This window comes from Lytechinus variegatus, chromosome 10 (genome assembly GCF_018143015.1).
Source record: "Lytechinus variegatus isolate NC3 chromosome 10, Lvar_3.0, whole genome shotgun sequence".
Lineage (NCBI taxonomy): Eukaryota > Metazoa > Echinodermata > Echinoidea > Temnopleuroida > Toxopneustidae > Lytechinus > Lytechinus variegatus.
In genome coordinates this window covers 483,192-506,349 of record NC_054749.1, presented here as the reverse complement: position 1 = coordinate 506,349, position 23,158 = coordinate 483,192, and the positions used below count along the sequence as shown (strand labels likewise).

General features: G+C 34.5%; 1 protein-coding gene across 3 annotated transcripts in view; it reads right to left on the bottom strand.

The window, feature by feature from the left end:
- LOC121422420 (E3 ubiquitin-protein ligase TRAF7-like) overlaps positions 1-23,158 on the bottom strand; it is a 76,644-nt gene that overhangs the window by 16,876 nt on the left and 36,610 nt on the right. For 2 of the 3 annotated variants that reach the window (XM_041617455.1, XM_041617454.1), the window contains 8 exons: positions 15,595-15,701; positions 14,160-14,279; positions 11,662-11,757; positions 5,688-5,727; positions 4,726-4,906; positions 2,000-2,075; positions 1,429-1,515; positions 359-554 (listed from right to left, as the gene is read on the bottom strand). In XM_041617455.1, the coding sequence (XP_041473389.1) occupies positions 359-554; positions 1,429-1,515; positions 2,000-2,075; positions 4,726-4,906; positions 5,688-5,727; positions 11,662-11,757; positions 14,160-14,279; positions 15,595-15,701 (903 nt within the window). The remainder of the gene's footprint in view (positions 1-358; positions 555-1,428; positions 1,516-1,999; positions 2,076-4,725; positions 4,907-5,687; positions 5,728-11,661; positions 11,758-14,159; positions 14,280-15,594; positions 15,702-23,158) is intronic. The other variant, XM_041617456.1, reaches the window with a different exon arrangement.

Genomic DNA, 23,158 nt, shown 5'->3' with positions numbered 1-23,158 from the left:
CATTCCAATAATCTAATCTTATCCTTTTTTTCATTAAGAATCTTGCACCTGGTTTTCACTCACAATGTGATTTCAGCCAATCAGAATCAAGGATTAGTAGCTTATAACAAAGAATGTCACTGATAATTCAGATCGATGAAATGCCCCCAGAGAGTATCTGCAAAGCTTGATAGAAATGAAGTGTAGGAGGACATCACTGGAAATCTGGGGAGCGTTTCATGAAACAAATAGTGATTTTCACCAACTATTGTTATAAGCTACTGAAATCCTTGCATCTGATTGGCTAAGGACAAATTTGTCAGTGAACACCATGTTCTCGTGAAAGGCTTTCCTAGCTAGACAGCATGCAGACACTCACTTATTTTCATCTCCATTGACTTCTCCAGCCTGTCAACCCTCTCTGAGAGCTTGCCTAACATGGAGCGCAGGAAACCTATCTCCTGGTCCTTCTGGTGGATGGTCATCTGGAGTTCTCGGATCTTATCATCGGAGGCAGAGAGGAAGTCTTTGATGCTGTCATAGGCACACTGACCCTGAGATAGGTGTGCTTCCACCTATACGGTTATTGAATGGATAGAGAGAACAAGAGAAAATATCAGAAGAAGTCTTTGATGCTGTCATAGGCGCACTAACCCTGAGATAGGTGTGCTTCCACCTACATGGTCATTCAATAGATAGAGAGAACGAGAAAAAAGATTAGAAGTCTTTGATGCTGTCATAGGCACACTGACCCTGAGATAGGTGTGCTTCCACCTACATGGTCATTTAATAGATAGAGAGAACAAGAAAAAAGATTAGAAGTCTTTGATGCTGTCATAGGCACACTGACCCTGAGATAGGTGCGCTTCCACCTAAATGATCAGTCAATAGATAGAGAGAACGAGAGAAAAGATTAGAAGAAGTCTTTGATACTGTCATAGGCACACTGACCCTGAGATCTATCAATAAGATCGCGCGTTGCATATCATGTACGTGTCGGCATTTAAATGCGACTTAAGTCATATTTAAATCTTTGTGAAACACCTCCCTGGTCTAATTGTCATTCAACAAATTTACCAGTTTGTATGATTTCTACTTAGGCTATAGCCATTTCATCTATTACTCAATTGGTTTAACACTACTTAGTCTGTATGGTTTACAGATGAATTGTTTATGAATCAAATTCTCATTTGACAAAGTAAAAAATAAAAAAAAGTTGACAAAGTAAAAAGTAAACAAAGTAGAAATAAGACCAACCGGGTAACAGACTGGGATTTAGACTTAGGTGAAAGTAAGATAAGTTGGCATTGAACAAAGAGTAGTGTAGACCAAACAATAATTAGACCAAATTGAGAGTAGACCCAAGTGGATCTAGCTCTTGTGGGGGTCAGACTATCTCAGAATTGGACCAACTACTTGCAGCCCAAATGAATAAACCAATAGACTTACCTGTTCTTGCGTGCCTACAAAATGGCAACCATATCGTTGATGATCACATTTACAGAGGTTGCAGTTCAAGAGATGAGATTCCAGATTCTATAATTTAAACAGAAATATAAGAAAAGGAGGATGAATTGATAAAATAACACAAGCATGTACATCATGACAAAAATCATTGATTGAAAGAACAATGGGATGATAATGTTAAACAACAAAGGTCAGTGTCCTCTTGCAATGAAACAATGATTTTTTTTCCTGTCTGCTAAACCCATTTTTCTTTTCCTTTCTTATTCATTCATCTTCCTTGTAAAAAAAATAAAATAAAAAGATGCCATATTGAGAAGCAAGAGGTCATATCTTATTAAAGATATTATGATATGAAGTAACAGAGTTAACTTACATAAAAATAATCCATCCTAGAAAATTGGAGACCTCAACTTGGTAAGAACTCCCTTACCGACCCCTATTAAAGCTAGAAATGTTGTCTATCAATTACTAGCTGGGTAATGCCTTTCTCTTTTGATTTCAAGGTCAATAGACAACTAGGCTAATACCAAGGAGGGGCTGATGTTTTTCTTACCATCTTTAGGACGAGCGGACAATCCGGATTATTGGGGCAGCGGACGGGGGCATAGCCACACTGTGACTCATGCTCTCTGTGGAAAAGACAAGAGGAAACAACAGCAACATGATGAAAACAAAACTCAACCTAAATACCTAGTAATGAAGGAGATATCGGCCGGAATCAACGCTACACATGCGGGAGCATGTGAGCTTTGGAGGGGCCTGTCACGGACCACACCCTACGCAAGTGAGGTCAAACAGGCTTTGCCATGTTGTGTTTCGTAAAGCGTGCAATCTCGTAGCGAAGACAGAGAGGTCTTTGGTAGCTATGGCACGACGGAAAACAATACAAAAGGCTCAGGTACATGAAAGAAACATTGATGATAAGTATAGAGTACATTTCATCTGTCATAATTTCTCTTATAAATTGCAAAAATAAGAATTATGGAACATACAAAATTACTGCTCTCTATTATAGATAGAGCAGAAAAGAAAAATCTCAAGCATGTTTCTCTTTATCAATTCCTTCCCATTTCATTCCATTTTTATGTCAAATATTGATAATTTTAATTGTAAAAAGAGGAGAATTTCCAGAAAGATATATCCTGATTTACTTTCATTAATCTTTCCATCAGCTATCTCAGAACAAAAAGAAAATGAGATTTCCTAATTACAGATGTATTCCACATCATAGAATGAGAGGAATCAAAATGAAGAGAGAAGTTCACCTCAATAATGCATCTCTAATTATCTAGCTTTAATTATTTTTTCTCTGTCTATGTAAATGCATGGCAGAGAGAGAAAACAGAAGAGAGAAAGAAAGATAGACGGAGGGACACAATTTTCCAATTTTTCAGTTGATTTTTTTTCTACAAACTAAAACAGACAAGAACATTATACTCTTGGGTATGATAAGGGAAACAAATCAGAATATGTTTATCAAAAATCAAATTCACATGACTATCCCAAATGAATTTTAATCCCCATCTTCTTTTATGAAAAAACCTCATAATACCCGCACTCCAGAAAATCTCTGTCTGCAAGCTTATCTATATTTACTTCATCACAGCTAAATCCCACACGAGACGATTTGAGCATTGGTAAGAGGATAAATCAAATTCAGAAAATTAAGAATAGATCTTGGAGGATTTGGTAATACCAATTTCCTAAGGACTGAATCTCTATCAATCATGTTTTAAGATGTCTCAAACTTGGGATTCCTTAGCGAGTGTGAGATCCCATTTCCTGTTGCTCAAAGAAGTGGCATGAACATTTTCAAAATAAAGGCGGGGGTGCGGTGGGTGCATACATTCGTAATTCTGAAGGTTCATAATTCCGAAAATGAAATGAGGTTTGTAATTCGGAAGGTTCGTTAATCCGAAAAACGAAATGGGTTCGTTAGTCCGGAAACGTAATGATCAACGAACCTTATTTTGTTTTTGGATAAACAAACCTTATTTTGTTTTCGGACTAACGAACCTTCGGAACAATGAACCTTATTTCGTTTTCGGATTATCGAACCTTCGGAATAACGCCACAAATGTTCGGATTAACAAACCCTTTTACGTCTTCGGATTAAGGAACATCGAGGTATAGGCAATTTACATGTTTCGGAATTATGAACCTTCGGAATTACGAACCTTTGGAATTACGAAGTGTAAGGGGGGGGGAAGGAAGTTGCATTGTGAAATGGAGAAGGTTACTTTGTTTTTTTAAAGCCTGGTAGCATATACAATTTATTTTCTGGATTACCAAAAGACGGAAAGTTGAAAGGATAGTGAACGACAAGGACAAATGAGTTGGTAAAACTCACAGACCCACATACCAAAGTTGCTTTGGAATCATTATTATGTAACCATGAATTGTACAGATGAATTACTTTGCTCAATTCAGTAACAATAATTATGCATTTATTAAGAACAATGAAATAATAAAATGTTACAAGGTAAATGCTAGTTTTGGTAACAATATAAATATGAGTTCATAGAGAATCCAATGAAATGACCACAAAGTGTCTGTTTGTATAAATAAAACGTATGTGCCAAAGGATTCTGGAAGAAATTGTGTAACTGCTGAGAAATCAGCAAATAAGCACAGGATTCTGGTAGAGCTTCAGGCCTGACAATCAAAGCAATAATCATACACTGTCCCACATGCGCTTATCTGTGTTGGGGATCTTCAGTCTGAACATTTTTCAGCGTAGATTTCAAGATTTCACAAAGTTCAGTTTATGTAACTGTACCAGATCTAGATCCTCGATGATATACTGACAATTAAGCCTTGTTTTACAGACCTTCTCATGAAATCACTGTTTACTGCAACTACTGGCATTTCTCTTTAATGCCCAGTGACAGCAATTATTATTGAGATTTCTCTCATTATAAGTACTAAATGTAATGAATTCATCAAATCTGAATAAAACGTGGTGGTTTCAGACCATGAATTCAAACCCCACCTTTTTTAAATTTTGGCCAGATTGTTTATGGAGATAAGGGGAGTGCAGTATAATGGTGCAAGAAACAGAATATTTCATTACAACAGTGATTGATTAATTGCTCTTTAAAATGAACACTTTAATTGTTTGGTTTTATAGATTATAAATCTAATTTCTTTTCAAATGAGCACTTCTGGACTCACTGATTGCTAAAATCTATAGACCAACCTATCAGATGTATTTTGGAGGGACATCCCATCAAGTACTGTTAAAGGAAATGTTGACAAATTAAAAAAAATTCCACTTACTTTCTATCACTAATCCTGATGGTGAATGGGCATCCTTCTGGATCTACTTCATATTCACCTAGATTGATCTGACTTGGTTTACAACCATACTTGCAATGGATTAATAACTCTCCAACTTGTTCATTCACAGCGATATTGTTCACCACAACAGCTAGCTTCATATTATCCACGGGGCACTTTTCTGTGAATGAAGATACATGAAAGCGACTTGTCAATTTTAATAAAAGTATTTTAAAAAGGTAGTCATAAACATTAACATGTAAGAATATGCTCTTTGCAGTGAAAAGTGGACTTATCAACATTCCGAAGGAGCGATCCATTTTAAAAAAGTTGTAGATTCTCATTAGAAAGCAATATGAAAATGAAAATGGATTTTACAGATTCAGCAGATTTCAGCATTTCAACAATTGCATCTAGCCAAAGGCCTCATGTATCATGCAAGCCAATATATGTGTTTTTCATGCATCATACATGTAAAAACGATTAATACATACATCATAATTCTAGTGTTGTATATTTTAACATCAATCAATAGTATCCCTTAATATTTCAGTTAGACTAATTTACATATCGGTAATTATTATTCTGCTGCTATATAAAAAGTAATATTTTACACACTACTTTCAATATTACAGAATCAGGGCCCTGTCTTAAAAAGAGTTACAATTGATCCGATCAGTCGCAACTATGGACAGCCAGCAACGTCAACATCTATTATGCATGGTTGTTCTAAATATTTTCTAGCTATGATGCATATTCATGCATTCATTGTTTTCTTGAAAATTCACTGCGCTTCTCTTTGCATACAAAGGACATTGTGCAAATTTTTCTTACAAACATATTATGACAATGATGGATTTCCATAGAGTTACGATTGATCGGATCGATCGTAACTCTTTGCAAGACGGGCCCTGATGTTACCCTCATGGTCAGTCAATATTATATAAATATTTCTTACTCACCAAATTGTCTAGAAGTCACACACTTTCTACAATAGGTATGCTAAAGAGAAAAAGAAAGAAATGGAACAAAATTTTAATATCAAATTTACATTTTTCCTCATAATCCAAACAACAAAAACATAGCGACTGGTTATAATTACATAATAATAGATGATAAATCGAAATTAAAGAGGCCCAGGCATTAAAGAAAACAAAGAAAGCATTAAATAGAAATTATAAAAAATGGAACAAGTGCGGAAGGAAATAATGAATGAATCAATAAAACTCTCCCATTCATTGAAACTAATTGACAGTGATGAGATCACGAAGTTGAAATTAAACCTTACAAAAATTGTTCATATCTGTGTTTTTTAGCTGGCGGAAGTCATGAAACAAACATATATTCCCAGAATGCTGTGTTGGCAACATTTGTGTCATACAGAAAAAATGCATCTATAGTTCTACTTTTCGTATTATTTGTTGTGTCAATCTGTTCCCAAGAGAAAAATGCTATATTTAATTTTATTACATCACTATAAAACTTAAATGCACATGTAAGAACATTATGCAAATCGACTGACCTATTATGGACAGAACTGGATCATATTTTTTCAAGACTTTATTTTTTCAATTTTTTTATACATGAAAGTTAAAATTTAAAATCAATATTGCCCACAAGTCTACTTTGTAATGTACAAGCTAAATATATGTATTTTGCCAATGGTGAGTCCAGACAAGTTTCTTTCATTTAATATATTTCACATGATCTACCAAACTCCAAATTATAATGGGATTTTGTTTTTTTTCTCAGTATCTTTGACACTCCTTGTATATTTAGCTCCAGACAAGTTTCTTTCATTTAATATATTTCACATGATCTACCAAACTCCAAATTATAATGGGATTTTGTTTTCTTTCTCAGTATCTTTGACACTCCTTGTACATGTATATTTAGCTCCCTATCTTTCTCTCTCTCTCACACACACACACACATTTTACATTAATTGACAATATCATTCTCGGTTAACAATATTTTTGATAAAAAATTATCAAAAGAGCCAATATTACTCACTCAAGTTGACTTGACAAATTTTCCCGGAAACGGCACTTATAATTTCAGAGCATGACATTTTACAATCATTTTCTTCATCACGCAACCAGTTTGGACATATTTTAAAAGCAATTGGAGCACAATTATAGAACCACCCAAATTAAAAATTTTCTTAGATTTTTTCCTGATGAAATAAAAGGATCACTTGATCAAAAATAATGCTAAGTTAAACAATGTCTCCTTGTTTAATATCTTTCACATCTAATGTTATGTTTGAATGGCTCTATTATATACTCATCCACAGTCGGTCACACTTAAAAGACATCAGATTTCCTAGTTTCGATACCAACTAATTCCTTAAAACAACGACCCAAATTTCTAATAAAAACATTCATGATCTCATGTCCTTCCTATATGTACAAATTGGTGATGACGACGAAACATAACCGAATGTAATGAACATCTTCTTTGTGAAAGAGACAATGATCACAGCCTGAAGACACATGTATCACGTGCACATTAAGACAGGAAAAAAAAAAGGTTGGTAAACTGTTCTCTTTAACATTGTTACTCCACATGTGAGTTGACTATTAAATTTCCTTTCATCTTTTGTGCATTTTCCCCCCTGTCAACTTCACTTAATCTCTCCTGCTAAGTATGCTTTTCCCAGCTCGTAACAAGCATCCCTTTCTTTCAATATTTTTACATAACAATACGACGCATATGGCTGTAGTTTGCATGTAACGACGACACATACAATGAGACATACCTCTCTGGAGATAGCGACGAAGTTTATCTGTAATCATCATATTCTAAAGTTAAACAGAGGTCTTTCACACTTCAGCGTGTGATACAGATACAAATCCCCAAGAGCTACAGGATTCTTAGAGATGGGCAATTATGTCTTTGGCGGAAGTGGGTGTGAGACTCCCATGTTTGCAAAAAAAATGTAAGATTTTTTTTAGATATAAGATGAAATATTCACCAGGGCCTCTTCCTTTTTATGATCGACACTGAAAAGAAATCTCTAAAAAGACAAAATCTGGAAGAAAGTTATGATTTGCATCTGTCTCAAATGGCAAGCCTGAATCTGCTAAGGACAGAAATAAAAAAAAATTAAAAAAGTTTCTGAAAGCACTCTTCAAAATGCCTTGCCAGAGAGAATTTTCATTGTTCGATCACCCTAAATTTAAAGCGTAGCCAACTTCTTCCTTGTACTGGAATATAATTGCTTTTTAAATGTTGGTTATTCCTTCCTAAATATTGAGCACCATCCCCTGGAGCACAAACATCTATTACATGAGAGTTGGAGATCAGCAGCGTAAGATATATTTGGGGCTGGAAGATCATGAGATGATCTTCGTGGGATTAGCAGGGTGGTCAAGTGTTCTAACCCATGCCTAACATATCAACCTCGGACCAAAAATAGAACTACCATCCCCTCTCTTCCTGTTTTTCTGTCTCTATTGCTCTCTCTCTCTTTATCTCTATGCCTTCTAAAAAAATTTTCAGCTTCTACTCTCCATGACCCTTGTTACATTAAGAAATATGGTGGCCCAAGGCCTGCTTTGGGGAGGAAAGAAATCCAATGTAAACATGTTCATTTGTATCTTATTATATGAAATTAGGTTTATTAAAAAATTTTCTATCAAGAACTAAAACAATTGGATTGACAACTGATTATACATTAGTTATTTATTGCCGCAACTTATTTCATCCTAATGGAGACACATCATTTACAAATGTATGAGAAAATGAAACACTTGTGACTTCTTGTAATAACATAAGAAAAAGGAAAGTGGGGATGTGACATCATCAGCCCACCTTATGAATATTTATGATGATGTCATGTGCATATAACTATTTTTACAAAATATTGCTAATCTTTAAAATTCAATAAATTTTTTATTTGTTATCCGATTTTGTTGACATTTTCAGCATTTTGCTCTGAGAATTTTACTCTATTTATTTAGATATAAATATTTTCAGCCCGGACCATCCCTTCAAGCTTTGATCTATATCTCTTCTTTTTATCTCCCCCTGTCGAAGTCCTCTGCAATTGTCTTTCTAGGGCCATCTGCACCATCCTGAGTTTTCAAATTAGCACGCTATTTCTGATCCGGCAAATTATCCCTATCTGAACAATCTCGAGATTATTATTTGCAATGGGGATGCAATTATCGCGCTAGTTCGTAGGATTGATCTCGAGATTGCAATCCCAAGTCAACTTGGGGATTATTTGCAAAATAGCACGCTATTTTACGAAGTATCTCGCTAATTCGTAGGTGCAGACGCACTTGGGATTATTTATTCACGGCATCAGACCATAATGCATCGATGCCTCGCTCGAGCAGGAATCGCTCTTCTTGCAATGGTGGAAACAGGGTTTCTTGAATCTCGAAATTAATCGCGAAGAGGGCCAATCTTCTTAGGTTTCTCTATTCTCTCTTTCTCTGCATGTGCCTCTCTATCTCTCTAGGTCTTGGGCAGTGTCATCTGAATTTGATGTTTGTAACAATTGAGTAGAGCTTGTTGCCAAGATCATTTCCAAGCTGAACATTGAGTCTCTGTTTTGAGGTCAATCTCACCTGCCTTCCCACAAATCATTAGAGAAACAGAGTACTTCCTCTCCAGAAAAACAATGCTCGCTAAGAATAGACTGGCGTCAATGACTGATGCCACGCTCCCCATCAAAGTGCATGTGAGGGTAATTTTGGCTTTAGAGGACAAAATCCTGCCGCATTCGTGAAAACAACATACTTTTGAGGTTTAAGAGGTTAAACTCTTGAATAATGATTCGTCTATATTGGTCACAATGAGCAACAAAATATGTATGAATATTTTTCATTTTCATGGCAATCTGGCCGACTTGCGTGCTGATCATTACATCAATTTACTCAAGTGGGACTGAAGAACCTTGTGTGGAGTAATTTCATTGCGAGTCTGAGAAACCACAATTTACATCCGTGCTCTACCATAAAGGAATTAACCTTGACTTTATAATGAAACAGTTCATAGTTTTTTGCTTGCTCATTGTGCTGTATTAGACTTCACATGTTAAGAGTCATAATTAACATGAAAATAAACCCATAATAAACCAAGGGAGTATATAGGTAGGACTGAACATGGATTGAAAAATACCTGATGACTTCTTTCTAAAATCCAAAGAACAGAACATTAAAAAAATATTTAAAGCTAAAAATAATTTGGGGGGAAGCCAACTAATTTTGTTGTACTCTTTCCAATCAAAATCTGTTTAAATTTGAAAATCTCATAAATGAAAAAAAAAAAAAATGAAAATGACTTTTTGAAAAAAATATGTAGAATATATGTTGTGTTTGAAAGGTCTTAACTGAATTAGACTTTATAGGATATAGAATTTCAAGGAAATCAGGCTTGTAAACAAATAAAATCCTGCGATTTCCTCTGTCGTGAGATTTATGAAAACATTTATAGCGGAGAAGAAAGAGTAAAATCATTCATCCCTTCTGGCCTGGACATCCTGAAGGCTCTGACTAAGAACTTGTGTTTTAGAATCATTGAATGTGGCCATCTTACAGGCAAGATGGGCTTAAGCGATCGTAATAATATGGCTTCAAGATGGGTTTTATAAAGCCGTTTACAAGTTATTTGCAACTTAAGGCATGACCAGCGACCCATTCTTGGGTGCTAACTCAGAAAGATTCTATAACATACCATCATCTGTAGCTGAAATATGATCTTTGTGAATCAAAATTTTTCATTTTTAGCAAGCATCTGGAAATCTTTATTTTTCATCAAAATCTGATAGAGAATAAAGATGTAGGAAATGCACTCCCATATTGTTAAAGTAGGGAAAATTATCAATTAGCCCAAGAAAGCAGAATGTACAAACAGCTTTATGAAAAACCACTGTGATATACAAATAAAGGTCACCCGCACACCTTAAGACTGGTTTGCAACCTGATTTTGGAATACAACGTTAACATTTGTTGCGAATTTGAGGCACTGAACATCTCTCTGTGCGATATTCAATTCAGCAACTACCCTCCTTATTTCAATAAGTGAATTCCATATGCAATCATAGCGATGTCAGAGCAATACATGTATGAAACCAATTTTGCCTTTACTCCAAAATAAAGGTTTGCAATTAAAAACATTTTCATGTTAGTATTCTGAGTGTTAATTCGAACATCAAATTCTATTCATTCAAATTTCTGTAAAGCAAAATGCAACTTGTTCCCAAAGCAGATAGTAGACCAGTTGTAAAGTGAGACAGTGGCCTTAAGACACCCCAAAGTGCATGATATAAATGGACAATAGATGATCATCATTGTAGTCATTGTGTTTTTTACTATGACAATCAGGTATAATAATGTGAAATAAGAATACCTCGGGGCCACTTCCATTGACGAGTGGATACCATGCGCGACCATGGGGTCTCGAAAAGCACCCTAAACACATAATTTCCATATTCTGAAAATGCACCCCTTAAAAAGTATTGGCGTGTAAAACCCTACCCTTAACAAGTATTGGAAACAAAATGATACTCTTGGCAAATATTCCCTGAAATGAACCCCTAAACAAGTACAGGAATATTTTATTGTTATGTCACGGGTCCTTCGGGCGTCAGTTTACCTTTATACTCATCATTTGGTTTAGTACGGCCACACCTTCCACACCTCGCACAAATCGTACTCTAAACACGTAGTGTTGGGGAAAAAAGGACATCCTTTATAAAACATTTAAATTTTGTTTTATCATCCCCCAAATTTGACCCTAAACACGTAACTTTCCTCGCGAAACAGATACCCTTTTTTCATTATTTTTGTGTTTTTGACACCCTTTTCATGTTACATACATAACATGCCCTATCATGAAAAATACATCCTTTTTACATGTTTTTTTGGTTGCGCATGGTATCCATTCGTCAATGTAAGTGGCGCCCCCCGTAAGAATACTTACTCCACACTGAGTAATAACAGGGTCTTGGAAGACCATCCTACAGAGTAGGCAGTACAAGGTTCTATTAGGTTGCTCCACAAATACAAGGACCTCAATCTAAATAACAACGAAGACACAAAAAGGAAAGATGGTGAATTAAACACATTCATTACAACAACATGATGACAAAAACTTAAAAGGTTCATAAAGTATAGAGGCTCAACTTCTGCAGTGGTCACAACGCTTCTGGGAAGACCTTTTTTTTAAGCTGTCTGGTAATCCAATATTTCTCTTGTTAATTAAACTTCACATCCATACACTTGGGTGCATTTATCCCTTTTTTCAATGTACTTGTTTGACTGTATTTAGTTTGTATTGTGTTTTCATGAGAATTGAAATTCATCAAATCAATCAACAATCAACCAGTGTGAATATTAAAAAAGAATATTTTGGAAAACTTGTCATACTCATGTTTCTAAATATCAAGGAGATGTTTCTTCATACTCTAAAAGTCTCTTTTTATTAGACAACATCAATTTTGTTTCCATGTTAGAGCTGATATTTTTTTTTGGTGTGTGTGTGTGTGTCCAAAGTCCCGTAACACAAAGGTTAGCGATTAATCATACGCTTGAATTTTACGATTAATTGTACATTGGAGTCAATGGAATCAATCGTAGTAAAACGTTCTACGATCAATGCTAATTTTTTGTGTTACGGGCCCAAGGTCTGAAAAACGGCTTGTATCCAACCTTCACAATAAAAGCAGTATTCTGAAATGAGATATCCTACTAAAAAATTGTTCTTTGCATACATGCTGAATTATTATCTTTGATTCTATTCTATTCAATATTTCCAGTTTTACTTGGGTTCTTGTGTCATCTTATACTAAGGAGCACTTATTAATAATAACTTGAATTTGAATGTTAACTTTTGAAATATGAAATTAAAAGACATTCAAATAAAAAAATATAAATAAATCTGTATAAGCATGTTTGAATTCAAAATACAATAGGACTTGGGAACAGTATACTGATTATAAATGGTCAAAAATAAAATAAAAATCTGAATTATAGAAAAAAATTAGAATTAAACATTTTATAGGAAATGAAATGAAAAAAAGACCATAAAAGAAAGAAAAATTAGAAATAAACCAAGGCCTATAGTCATTCATGTGGAATAAACCATTTTGACTTACTATATCTAAAAAGAATAAGAACATGCATAAAAAGGAACCCTAAAATACCACATATAACTGAAAATGGCAACAGCTTCATAATGCAAGAAGAATGACTATTTCATAAACAAAAAGAAATAATTTAGAATAAAGCATGCATCAGAATCAAAACAATATCAAAAAGTAAAAAAAAAACACACAATGAATAGTTTAGAATTGATAACCACATTGGAGCATACTAAAATTCACCACATTCTTGAACAGAACAATAAAATAGACCACAATACAAAACTATCGCATTTATGTATATTTAAAAAAAATTGAGAAGAGAATTATAAAGACGTTCCACAATAATGGCAATGCAGAGACAATAAAAAATACAAAAGACTTCTTAAAACATATCTTGTTGTCTAGAAGATATCTTTGTGATTTTCTAATTGTAATAGTCATTTACCCCTAACATGCTATGGGTTATGACGTACCTGATGCTTTCTGGTCATCAGAATTACTTTTCTTTTTTTCTCGTTTAAACAGGGAAGTGCACTTAGAGGCTGTTCTCACTACGTTCCTAAAACTATTTTACTGGAAACTAGTTTAGTGGAAACTAGTTTAACGCGTAGTGAGAACGGTCAAAGCGGTCTTGGAAGCGATCTTCCAAACCAGTTTGGAAAACCACCTCGCGATGTAGTTTTCAAGATCGCTTTGCCTCGTTAAACTGGTTTTAGCGTAAGTGAGGACACAACCGTTCTTCGGGAAGCGATCTTCGCACATTTTGAGCGCGCTACTCCACACGACAGGTGTAGAATGCCTATGCTGCGGTTTCGAATTTCGCGCGAAACGTGTCACCCCACTGAGAGCGTTTCCATAGCAACAAGAGCGCTTTACGTGAAGTGATTTTGAAAACCACTTTCGTGTGATCAAGTGAGAACGCTAGCAAAGCGATCTTCCAAAGTGGTTTCCTGAATCGGTTTCCAGTAAACTAGTTTTAGAAAGCGTAATGAGAACGGCCTCTAAATGTAATGGGTTTCCTGTGAAAACCATGTCTTCCCATATTTGTCCAAGGAAAAAGATTGTACAATATCACTCTTTATTTGATATAGTGCTAAAAGAAGGGTACCACTGAAAAGCACTGAAAGGTTCAACAGTAAGAATGGGGGGGGGGGGGATGGAACAATCTACCGACACAGAAAAATTTAAACTCTTTAACACAGAACGGATAAATGCACAGTTCACATAGATACCAGGCACTGATATTCGTACAAATCAAACATCGCGATGAAAATCTATAACTACAAACAGCAATGCATGCTGGGTACAAGATGGCCGCCACTGCACAAATGGTTACCTCATCCTCTTGTGGACTGGTCATTCTTTGAGGTTTTGGTGGTGCTGGTGCTATAGCAGAATGGCTCATATCAATCTTCCCAAAACTAAAAGGGGAAGATATCTGCCTCGGTGTTTCTCGCTATTCACCCATAAAGGCACAAGAGAATCAAATGAAATCAATCAATAAGCAATCAAAGAGAACCGTTTCATCTGTTTTAAAATGGGTTCCAAAGACAAACAATCCATGCGTGCAGTGCCTCATGTCATGGAGGTTTTGGTCCGATGCAAGTTCCAATTCTTCTTTACGATCCAAATTTCTGACCTTTTCCAAAATCTAGTGATGGCAAAGTTTCCTTAAAACTGCCATGTTTCTGCTGCTTTCTTCTACAAGTATATATATTTACATTTTTATATCATCTACTTGTATATTTTTATGGAAAACATGACTTATAACACAGCTTTATCTGAAAGGACACAGGAAACTCCAACACTATCTGGATGAAAGACATATCAAAACGTTTTCACTTCACTGCCATAGTTCATTCAGAATTCCAACATCCATGACTGAAGAAGGAAAGTGAAAACTCTTTGGAATTTAAGCAAAATAAGCTAAGCAGTCGGCTTCATTCTTCAGCTCGGCTCCACGTCTGAATTACCAGCACGATTGATTGAATTTTCCAACCACAACTAACGTAAAGAAAATTTGACTTAAGGTGGAAGTTACTCACTAAATCACTACACGTTTCATTAGGCTCCGAGAAGGGACGGGTGTAAGAACGGAAGGGGAAGGGGGTTGGAAGAGGAATAGTGACAACCCGACATAGACGTAGAATCTATTACTAAAGCTGGACGGAGAGAGAAATGGTAGTGTGGTTTTTTCCGTAAATTGGTGAAAATTTGAGGAGGTAACCGATTGCCCGATGACAAAATTTGCGGTAAAAAGAAAGAATTCTGTAGCTGCACAAATACAGGATTCAGGTATGAGTAAAGGATGTTAGAACATGATTTGTCAGGCGAGGAGGGAAGGATGAATTTGATTTCCTTCAAATTATATGGATTAACTCCAGTATTTTTCCTGAGGTGTTGATGGAATTCCATAGTACCAAATATTAACATTTACAAGAAGAGTTACTTGCATGTCAATACATGTCAGTGAATTCTATATATCCAAGATAATATTGGGACCAATTCTAATATTTGGATAATTGATAGTACCATGGAGCTATCGCTTCATGATAGTACAATTTTCCTTGCCTTGCCAAATTATATACCATACATTCTACGATTTTACTTGTGGATGAAAAATTCACAAGAGTTTATTTTCATGATTAAATATTCATATTTGCAGGAATATCTCAGCAATTGGGAAGTACTGAATTACGAATTTACTAAGTCACAAAATCAATTAAACCATTAATATCATCAGACAATCTATGATTAAAATATCCACTTACTGCACTGTCCATATCCTCATTGTAAGAGGCACTGGAGGAGCTTCGGTTTTTAAAAGTAGGTGATGGTGGGGCCAATGAGTTGTTATCTCCACTTAGATTAATACTACCTGTAAGACAATAGAAAAAAAAATCATTTCAAAATAAGACATCTTCAATTAAACATTTATTCATAAAACATTTTTGACATAATAAAAATCATTTATTGAAGAAAAAAAATTATTCATTGAAAGGTCATTAAAATTTGGTAATTGAAAAAAAAAGTTAAGACAAAAATTTTGGTAGTTGAAAATAAAAGTTCAGACAAAAAAAAGAACATGAGTTTATTGAGTTTACTAGCTTTATTTCCATAAAAAGATTTATAAATTATATCAACTAGTAATGCTTAAGTATCAATGAAGAAAAATTCCATGAAGTGTTAATACATAATTGCACATACAGTAGTATAAATAAAATATAGACACAAAACTAAAAAAGAATAAAATGAAAGCAATTGATGTTACTTTGTGTATCGTTAAAATGTACTTTTAAATATTTCATTGTTTGAAAGAAGGAAAAAAGATGTGATATAACCCAATAATACTTGATTTTGATTTTTTTTATGCAGTCATATTTGTCTAATACATTTTTCCATAACATAACAAACATCTATATAAAAAACAAACTGTTTTCGGCATGAATCAAAGAGAAAAAAACATTGTTCTAAACAAAATATGATCTACATGTGTAGGAGTTAATAGCAAAAATAATATAAAAAGATGTATACAAGCAAAATATAATTATAAGGGGAAAATCTGTTTCTAAAAGCTATCACAAATTTCAAACAAATAAATGTTGCAACTGATTAATTTCATATCATAATACTGTAGCATTTTTTTCAACATCCACTGGAATAGATTAGAAAAGTATAAACTGATAAAAATGTCAGGTATCAAACAAAGAGTAGAAACTATTGACTTTCGCCAAGTAAATGGCCTTAAGACTGCCTCGATGCATTAAAAAGCTCTTAACCTACTTACATCAGGCACCTGAAGACTTAGTTCATTATATCCCTGTTGTCTCAATAATACTTGATAACACTAATAACAATAAAGCCATCAATCCTTCTTCATCACCGCTAATTAACATTCAAACAACGTCCAATCCAAATACTTCCTTTCACTTCCACCCTTACTACGACAGGACCACATAAATGTAGAGCTATCTTCATCATCATTGCTGGGAGATACGATTAATGTTTCACCTAAACTTGGTGAAGATTTACTTGGCTTCAATCCAGAAGTACAGGGCATTTCCCTGCCAAAGGGATTCGGGTGAAGAAGGGGGGTACAAGTTGTAACATGTATCAAGTGTACATGGATGAGCTCAGTGTAAGCACCCATAAGTGTGTGGGAGTGGGTGACTGCGGGGGTGTGTTTTGTGTATTTACAGCAAACTATTCGTACACAGGTTCCTGGTGTACAATCAAGCTTCCGGTTGTTTGTGAGTGTGTGTGTGTGTGTATGTCAGAAGCAATAGGTCACCATTTAAGGCTAAATGAACTCATGTAGCCAAGAAAAGAGCGAACACCAATAGAGGATTTACAACAGGAAAACCAATATTAGAAAGACCCCAAACTCAACTACCATCGATGAAAGGCATAACTGCAGAAAGAGAATATTATTAAAAGCTGGCAAACTTCTGAAACTCCTTTGGCTAAGGCTACTATCTCTATCATGATGTTACTTGTTAGTATGAATATAATCTTTCATAACCAACAATGTAGATTGCACCATACTAATAGACTTAATTATAACTTAATATCTACTAGAGATTGAATGATTTTGCATCTAAAAAAAACACTTCATTTTTTAGGTGATTCTGAGAGGTCAATTTTCTTTGGATAGGTTTATTACTCTCTACTATGAAGTTCAACATTACTTTCTAATTCTATCAGCTTAAATAAAGAAAACAGAATCAAAGGTTAGAATTATTTTTCTTTATAAAAAAACAAACAAATTTATCACCATTTCCTGACTTTAAAATTCCTTGCTGGTAGTTATTTGACAATATTTTAGATATGCAACACAAAGCATTACAAATAAAAACAGTATCCAACAGACCTCCAAATTACTAGACGCAAAATGCATGGCTAGAGGTAAGCAAATGAATCAACAGTGATCCATTAACAATCATATATAAAGTAATGCAGGAGGAGTAATTTTTTCTGTTGATCTTTTTTTCTTTTTCTTTTTTTACATGAAATGGATTGTGTGGTTTGGCCTTTACAGTATATAATTTCCATTTACCACTTTTTCACTTTAAATTGTTTAAGAGAAAAGATTATTCAATATTTCGTAGCTCCTGTCTTTAGAAGGTATATATTGCTCCTAGCTTCGATATCAGATTATTTTGCAAAGGAGGGGAAAATTACATGAGGGCTCGAGGCGACTGTGTTCCTAAAATGCTGAATAAAGCCCTGGAAAATAAAAAAGAGCACTCCAAATTCCCCATTCACTACTAATTTAAAGATTAGCTAATGTAAGAGTTATAGGCAGTATGTTGTCATAGGTAGCCCCCCCCCCACCCCGAAAATGAAAAAAAAATCTGCCTAATGTAAAGAGTATGATTGGCACTAAAGGTAACATAATTCCTTTTAATCCCCTTTCTGTTTACTCGCCAATGAACAATAATCACATGGCTATAGCACCAAGTACAAACAAAATCTAGATGGATGGATCCAAGTAAAAGAGGAGGGTATGACCAGAAAAAAAGGGGTGTGGTTGTTGTTATGATGTCATATGATTGGCAGGGATGATCCTTATATCCTCAACTCGCCACCCCCTCTACCCCTAAGAGCACTCCGTCAGCAATTACAGAGGTAATTTGAAAAAACATTGGGGGTGCAAGGTGACAAATGCGGGTGCACTCTTGCGCTTTGGAAATGAGATAATGGGAAAGTAATACAGGACAATGAGTAAAGGTATTTATCGTTTCAGAAAAAATACAGATTTTAGCAAATTTTTCTCTCATAAAACCCATAAAAAGTGGTGGAGGCGGGGGGGGGGGGTCTGGTCATCAAATAAGTGACACAATCCTTTTCATCATTTTCTTTGCCTTTAGGGAACAAATACTTAAAATTGCATTTAACACAGTTTGTAACATGAAAATAGGTTTGCCTTTAATTTTTACTGACTAAAATAAAGACAGCTGTGCTATGACTGGAACATTGGGTGATTTCTTTTGTCCATATTGAAAGAGTATTTAAATGAAGATTGAGATTTTACTTCATTCACAATTTCATTAGCAATTGTGTCACATTTAGAATAAACTTACAAGTGAAACATACCCTAGGTAATGTTTCCTCTTGACTCTAACATGACTGTAGTGCATGAATGATTTACTTTCTCATCAAACATCATGAATGAAATTATATCAATTGATTATTTAATCATTTACTTATAAGTTCTGTTAGTTTTGTATAGAAAACAAGGTTGTTCATTAAACAGATATTGACTGATGGGGTGTGTAATATAAACATTCTTTGGACCACCGGATTTGTATTTTCCCGAGGGGTTATATTTTCCCAAAGCGCGCAGCGCTGAGGGAAAATATGATCACGAGGGAAAATATTAATCCATTAGGTGGTCCAAAGAATGTTTTTTTTTACACATCCCATCAGTCAATATCTGTTATATTAGATAGCCTCTAATTAAGAAGATAAAGTTAGGCCTAACGTTGCGTGCAGCATGCTGCACGTTTATGATATTCAAAGTGATTGATTGAACTGGTATAGATCTCACATTAGATCTGGATCTATATATATCTAAGTAACGTTAGGGTCATTCCACGGGGTTGGGGCAACAGCACTTTTTTGTGTTCCTTATGAATTGTTAGCTTTATCCTGAAAATGTGTTTGGTGTTTTGATGTTGCAATGTGGATTTGTTGGAAGGCAGTTATGTAAGCAATTACTTGATGCAGAAATAAAAATGTTGAACTGCAAGAATTATTGATGGTGAGACTTTAAATGATGATGTCCAGACTCTTTTTTGGGGTACCAAGTGTGACATCCAAAATGGTCATTTTCAGTTGAAGATATCTAATCAAAAGATAAACTTAGTCAAATTCAAATGGCCATAATTGATAAAGCAACATTTGTTTAATAACAAAACAGTAATGGGATAGCAAATGAAAAGAGGCTTCATATCATAAATCATTCCTACAACTCGGCATACCACCGTTACATGCGATGTCCGCGTTTATTTTTTTCTGTAACGGCGGTAAAGTGGTAAATAACTAAAAGTCAGATATCATTTTTTCCAAAGTTATGTGTCAGAAATAAAGGGCAGGCAGTAAACAACTTTTCATCAAAATATTAGCTTTGAAAACCTATGATAATGTCATTTAAATTAATCGAGTGTCGCCGATGTTTTGGGCGATGTCCGGGTCAAATTTGTAACGGTGGATCACATTTCATCGCGTATGTAAGAAGGAGACACCGGAGAAGAGACCGTCGTTGTATCAGACGGACGGGATGTTAGCCGCGATCCACATGCACATGAACAGCCACGATGTCGGGCCTTTTCAAGCATCGCAGTGGGGAATCTTCCTGCGATGTCCGTGAAACGGTGGATTGGATCTCCACGATGTTTTCCCTTTCAAAGCAACGTAAGTATGGAGATTTATCCCGATACTCGTATTTTGAAATTAGTTAAACCTTATCTTTAAAATGTGGAACTATATTACCATGCAGAAAGTGTTTTTAAGTTTGAAAAATCTCGCTAATTTTCCATTATCTTTCACTTCGGTCCCACATGTAGCTTCTTGTGTAAGTAAAATATGTAAATTAAGACATCGCCGTGTTTGTTTCCAGATTTGATGAATGGTTCCAAAGAATGTTTTTATTACTGAGATTCCGTGCAAACATGTTTTGAATGGTAGCTGACATGATTCAATCGTAATTTAGTTGATTTTTTACACCGAAATATGTTGATTCAATAGGTCAATGGATACTCAGAAACAGCTCTTTCCCTGGTGATCATGACGATCACGATGACATCTCAATTTGGTACAAAATTTCTCCTTGTTTAAATTGGCTCCTACTGATTCTAGGAAATATAGGTATCAAAGACCTGAGGATCAAATTTGAATTTGCAAAAAAAATGAGAATTTAGAACCAGTGGCAGCGCCACGGGGGAGGCAGACCCCCCCCCAAAAAAAAAAAAAAATTCTGCTCGTCAGCTGAACCCAGCCCGAAAGGAGGGGGGGGGGGGGCAAAATAATTTTTCTGTTACTACCCCCCTACACATAGATGTGCTTCGTGTATGATGAAGCATGGGAATAATTCAATTACTAGTAATTCTTAGCTGTAGGCCTAACCTTCCCAAAACTTTTCATCTTGTTGAATGTTGGTATACTTTTCAGCACTTATTCTTTTTCCCTTTTTTCTTTCTCCATATTTTCAAATGTATTTTTTTTTAATTTCTATATATTCAATTGTTAGGGACTTTTTCAATCGTATTTTAATTTCTATTTATTCAATTGTTAGGAGAGGGGGTGGGTATTTGTTTTATCAGAAAGCAAAAGCCTGTGTGATTGTTTTCAATGTGATTTTTTTTTATTGCAATATAACGACATTTTAAAAACATGTACAAGTGAACAAAAGAAAATGTGACACAATCAAGTTTGTTTCACAAGAGTTTATTTGCTGTATTAAAAGGTAAATTGCAGATTTGAATTCCATTAATTCATTTAATTCCAATAAAACATGAATATATTATGTAATTGCTTGAACAATTAAACTTCAGAGATGAAAATTAAATAGGATGGTCATACAGAACTAAATGGAATTGTCAAGAACCACCCTTGATTATAGTGCAGAATAAAATTAGATTAAATTCATCCATTGAGAAACGAAATTGAAGTAAAGATAATTTATGAAAAGGTACAGGTAATGGGCAAGTAATTGTATTGTCAAAACAAAGTAGAACACAAAAGCAAATACAAAAATCCTTGTATAAAACATAACTTTATATTTATTTTATGAACTATGAAATGATGAATTCTATTTGCTATGAAAAAATACAAAGTGAGGGTTCTTGTGTATTTTGCAAGAACAGATCAGATTCCTTGTCATTGCCCTAGTAATCCACCCCCCCCCCTTACTTTAATGAGAAAATGTCAAGACATGTACATGAGTAAATGATTTCATATAATATAAAATATCGTGGAAAGAATCCAGCAAGTTTTGTTGATTAAAATGTAATAATTTGAATTGTGTAAAAAAAATAGTCAAACTTCCAAATACTATTTTTCTCAAATAACTACAGGTAGCCTCTATTGAAGGTTAAAATGAATATCTTCAGTACATGAAGTGTCAATCTGGTGACCTGTACTCCTGGCCTGATGGCGAGGCACAATTCTACCTCTATCCATTGGGTCACCGATCTTCTTGAAGTTCATAAACTTGTAACCTGAATGCAGAGAGAAATATTGCATGTTATTTCTAATAGTCAGGTTTAGTGTACAGTGTAATACATTTTTTACATTTGCCAGTAAGAAGTTTACCATATAGTTTTTAACTAAAGGAAAAGATTGTACTTTGCAGTTTTATACTTGAACATTTATTAGAATAGCTTAGTAGAAATAGTACATTTTACTCTCTCATTCACAACTCTATGTTCAAACAACAGGTGTAAGTTTTTTTATTCAATTTGTCCACTAAGTACTTTATAATTGTCCTTTTGGCATTCTGGAACTTAATGTTTTATCCAATGCATCTATTCCAGTGATGACATGATTATATTTTAATTAAAGTCACTTAGAACTACATTACCATGTAACTGAGGTAAAACAAATTAGAGTAAACAAATTAAACAAGTTATATGTGTAAGGTATTAATGCATTGTCCATGAATTGCATGCCAACTTTGTCTTGTTTTGTCTTGAAAAACCATAGCTTAGAACTAAACTAGTACCTTTTCCCTACATCTTTTTCACCCGAGTATTTTATCAAAGGTATCAAAATTATAATCGTGTACATGTATGAATAAAAAAGATTTACCTGTTCATTGATATGCATTTCAGAAGCTTGCCTGTAGATGTTGTATTTCTACACTTGAGTAAGATGAGTTAACTCGCATTTAGTGTGTTGATAAGTAGAATGTCAAGTCATACTATTCAATATGACCATTACAAGGACATGATGTCCATGTAACGGTGGTATGTACATTTGTGATATCTTTATGGAGATATTTTAAAGTAATAAAACATTTGGAGATCATAAGCTAGCACTCTTGTTTTTTTCCCTTTAGACAGAAACATATGTTTCAAGAGATAGACGGAAGTGGAACCTTGAGGATTATCGTAGTATTTTAAGTATAATTTATCAATAATTTTGTACATTTTTCCTTGTTTAAACTCTAATTTAAATTGCTTTTATTTGCAAAGAATTTGACATGAAAGATGTTTTTCTTTAGTATAATCAATTGATCTTGTGCAAATATTCTAAGGCATAAAGTGGAATTTGGTTTGTATTGGCCATTAATGGACCTTAACTTAACAATGCTTCAAAGTATACCTCTGTTAC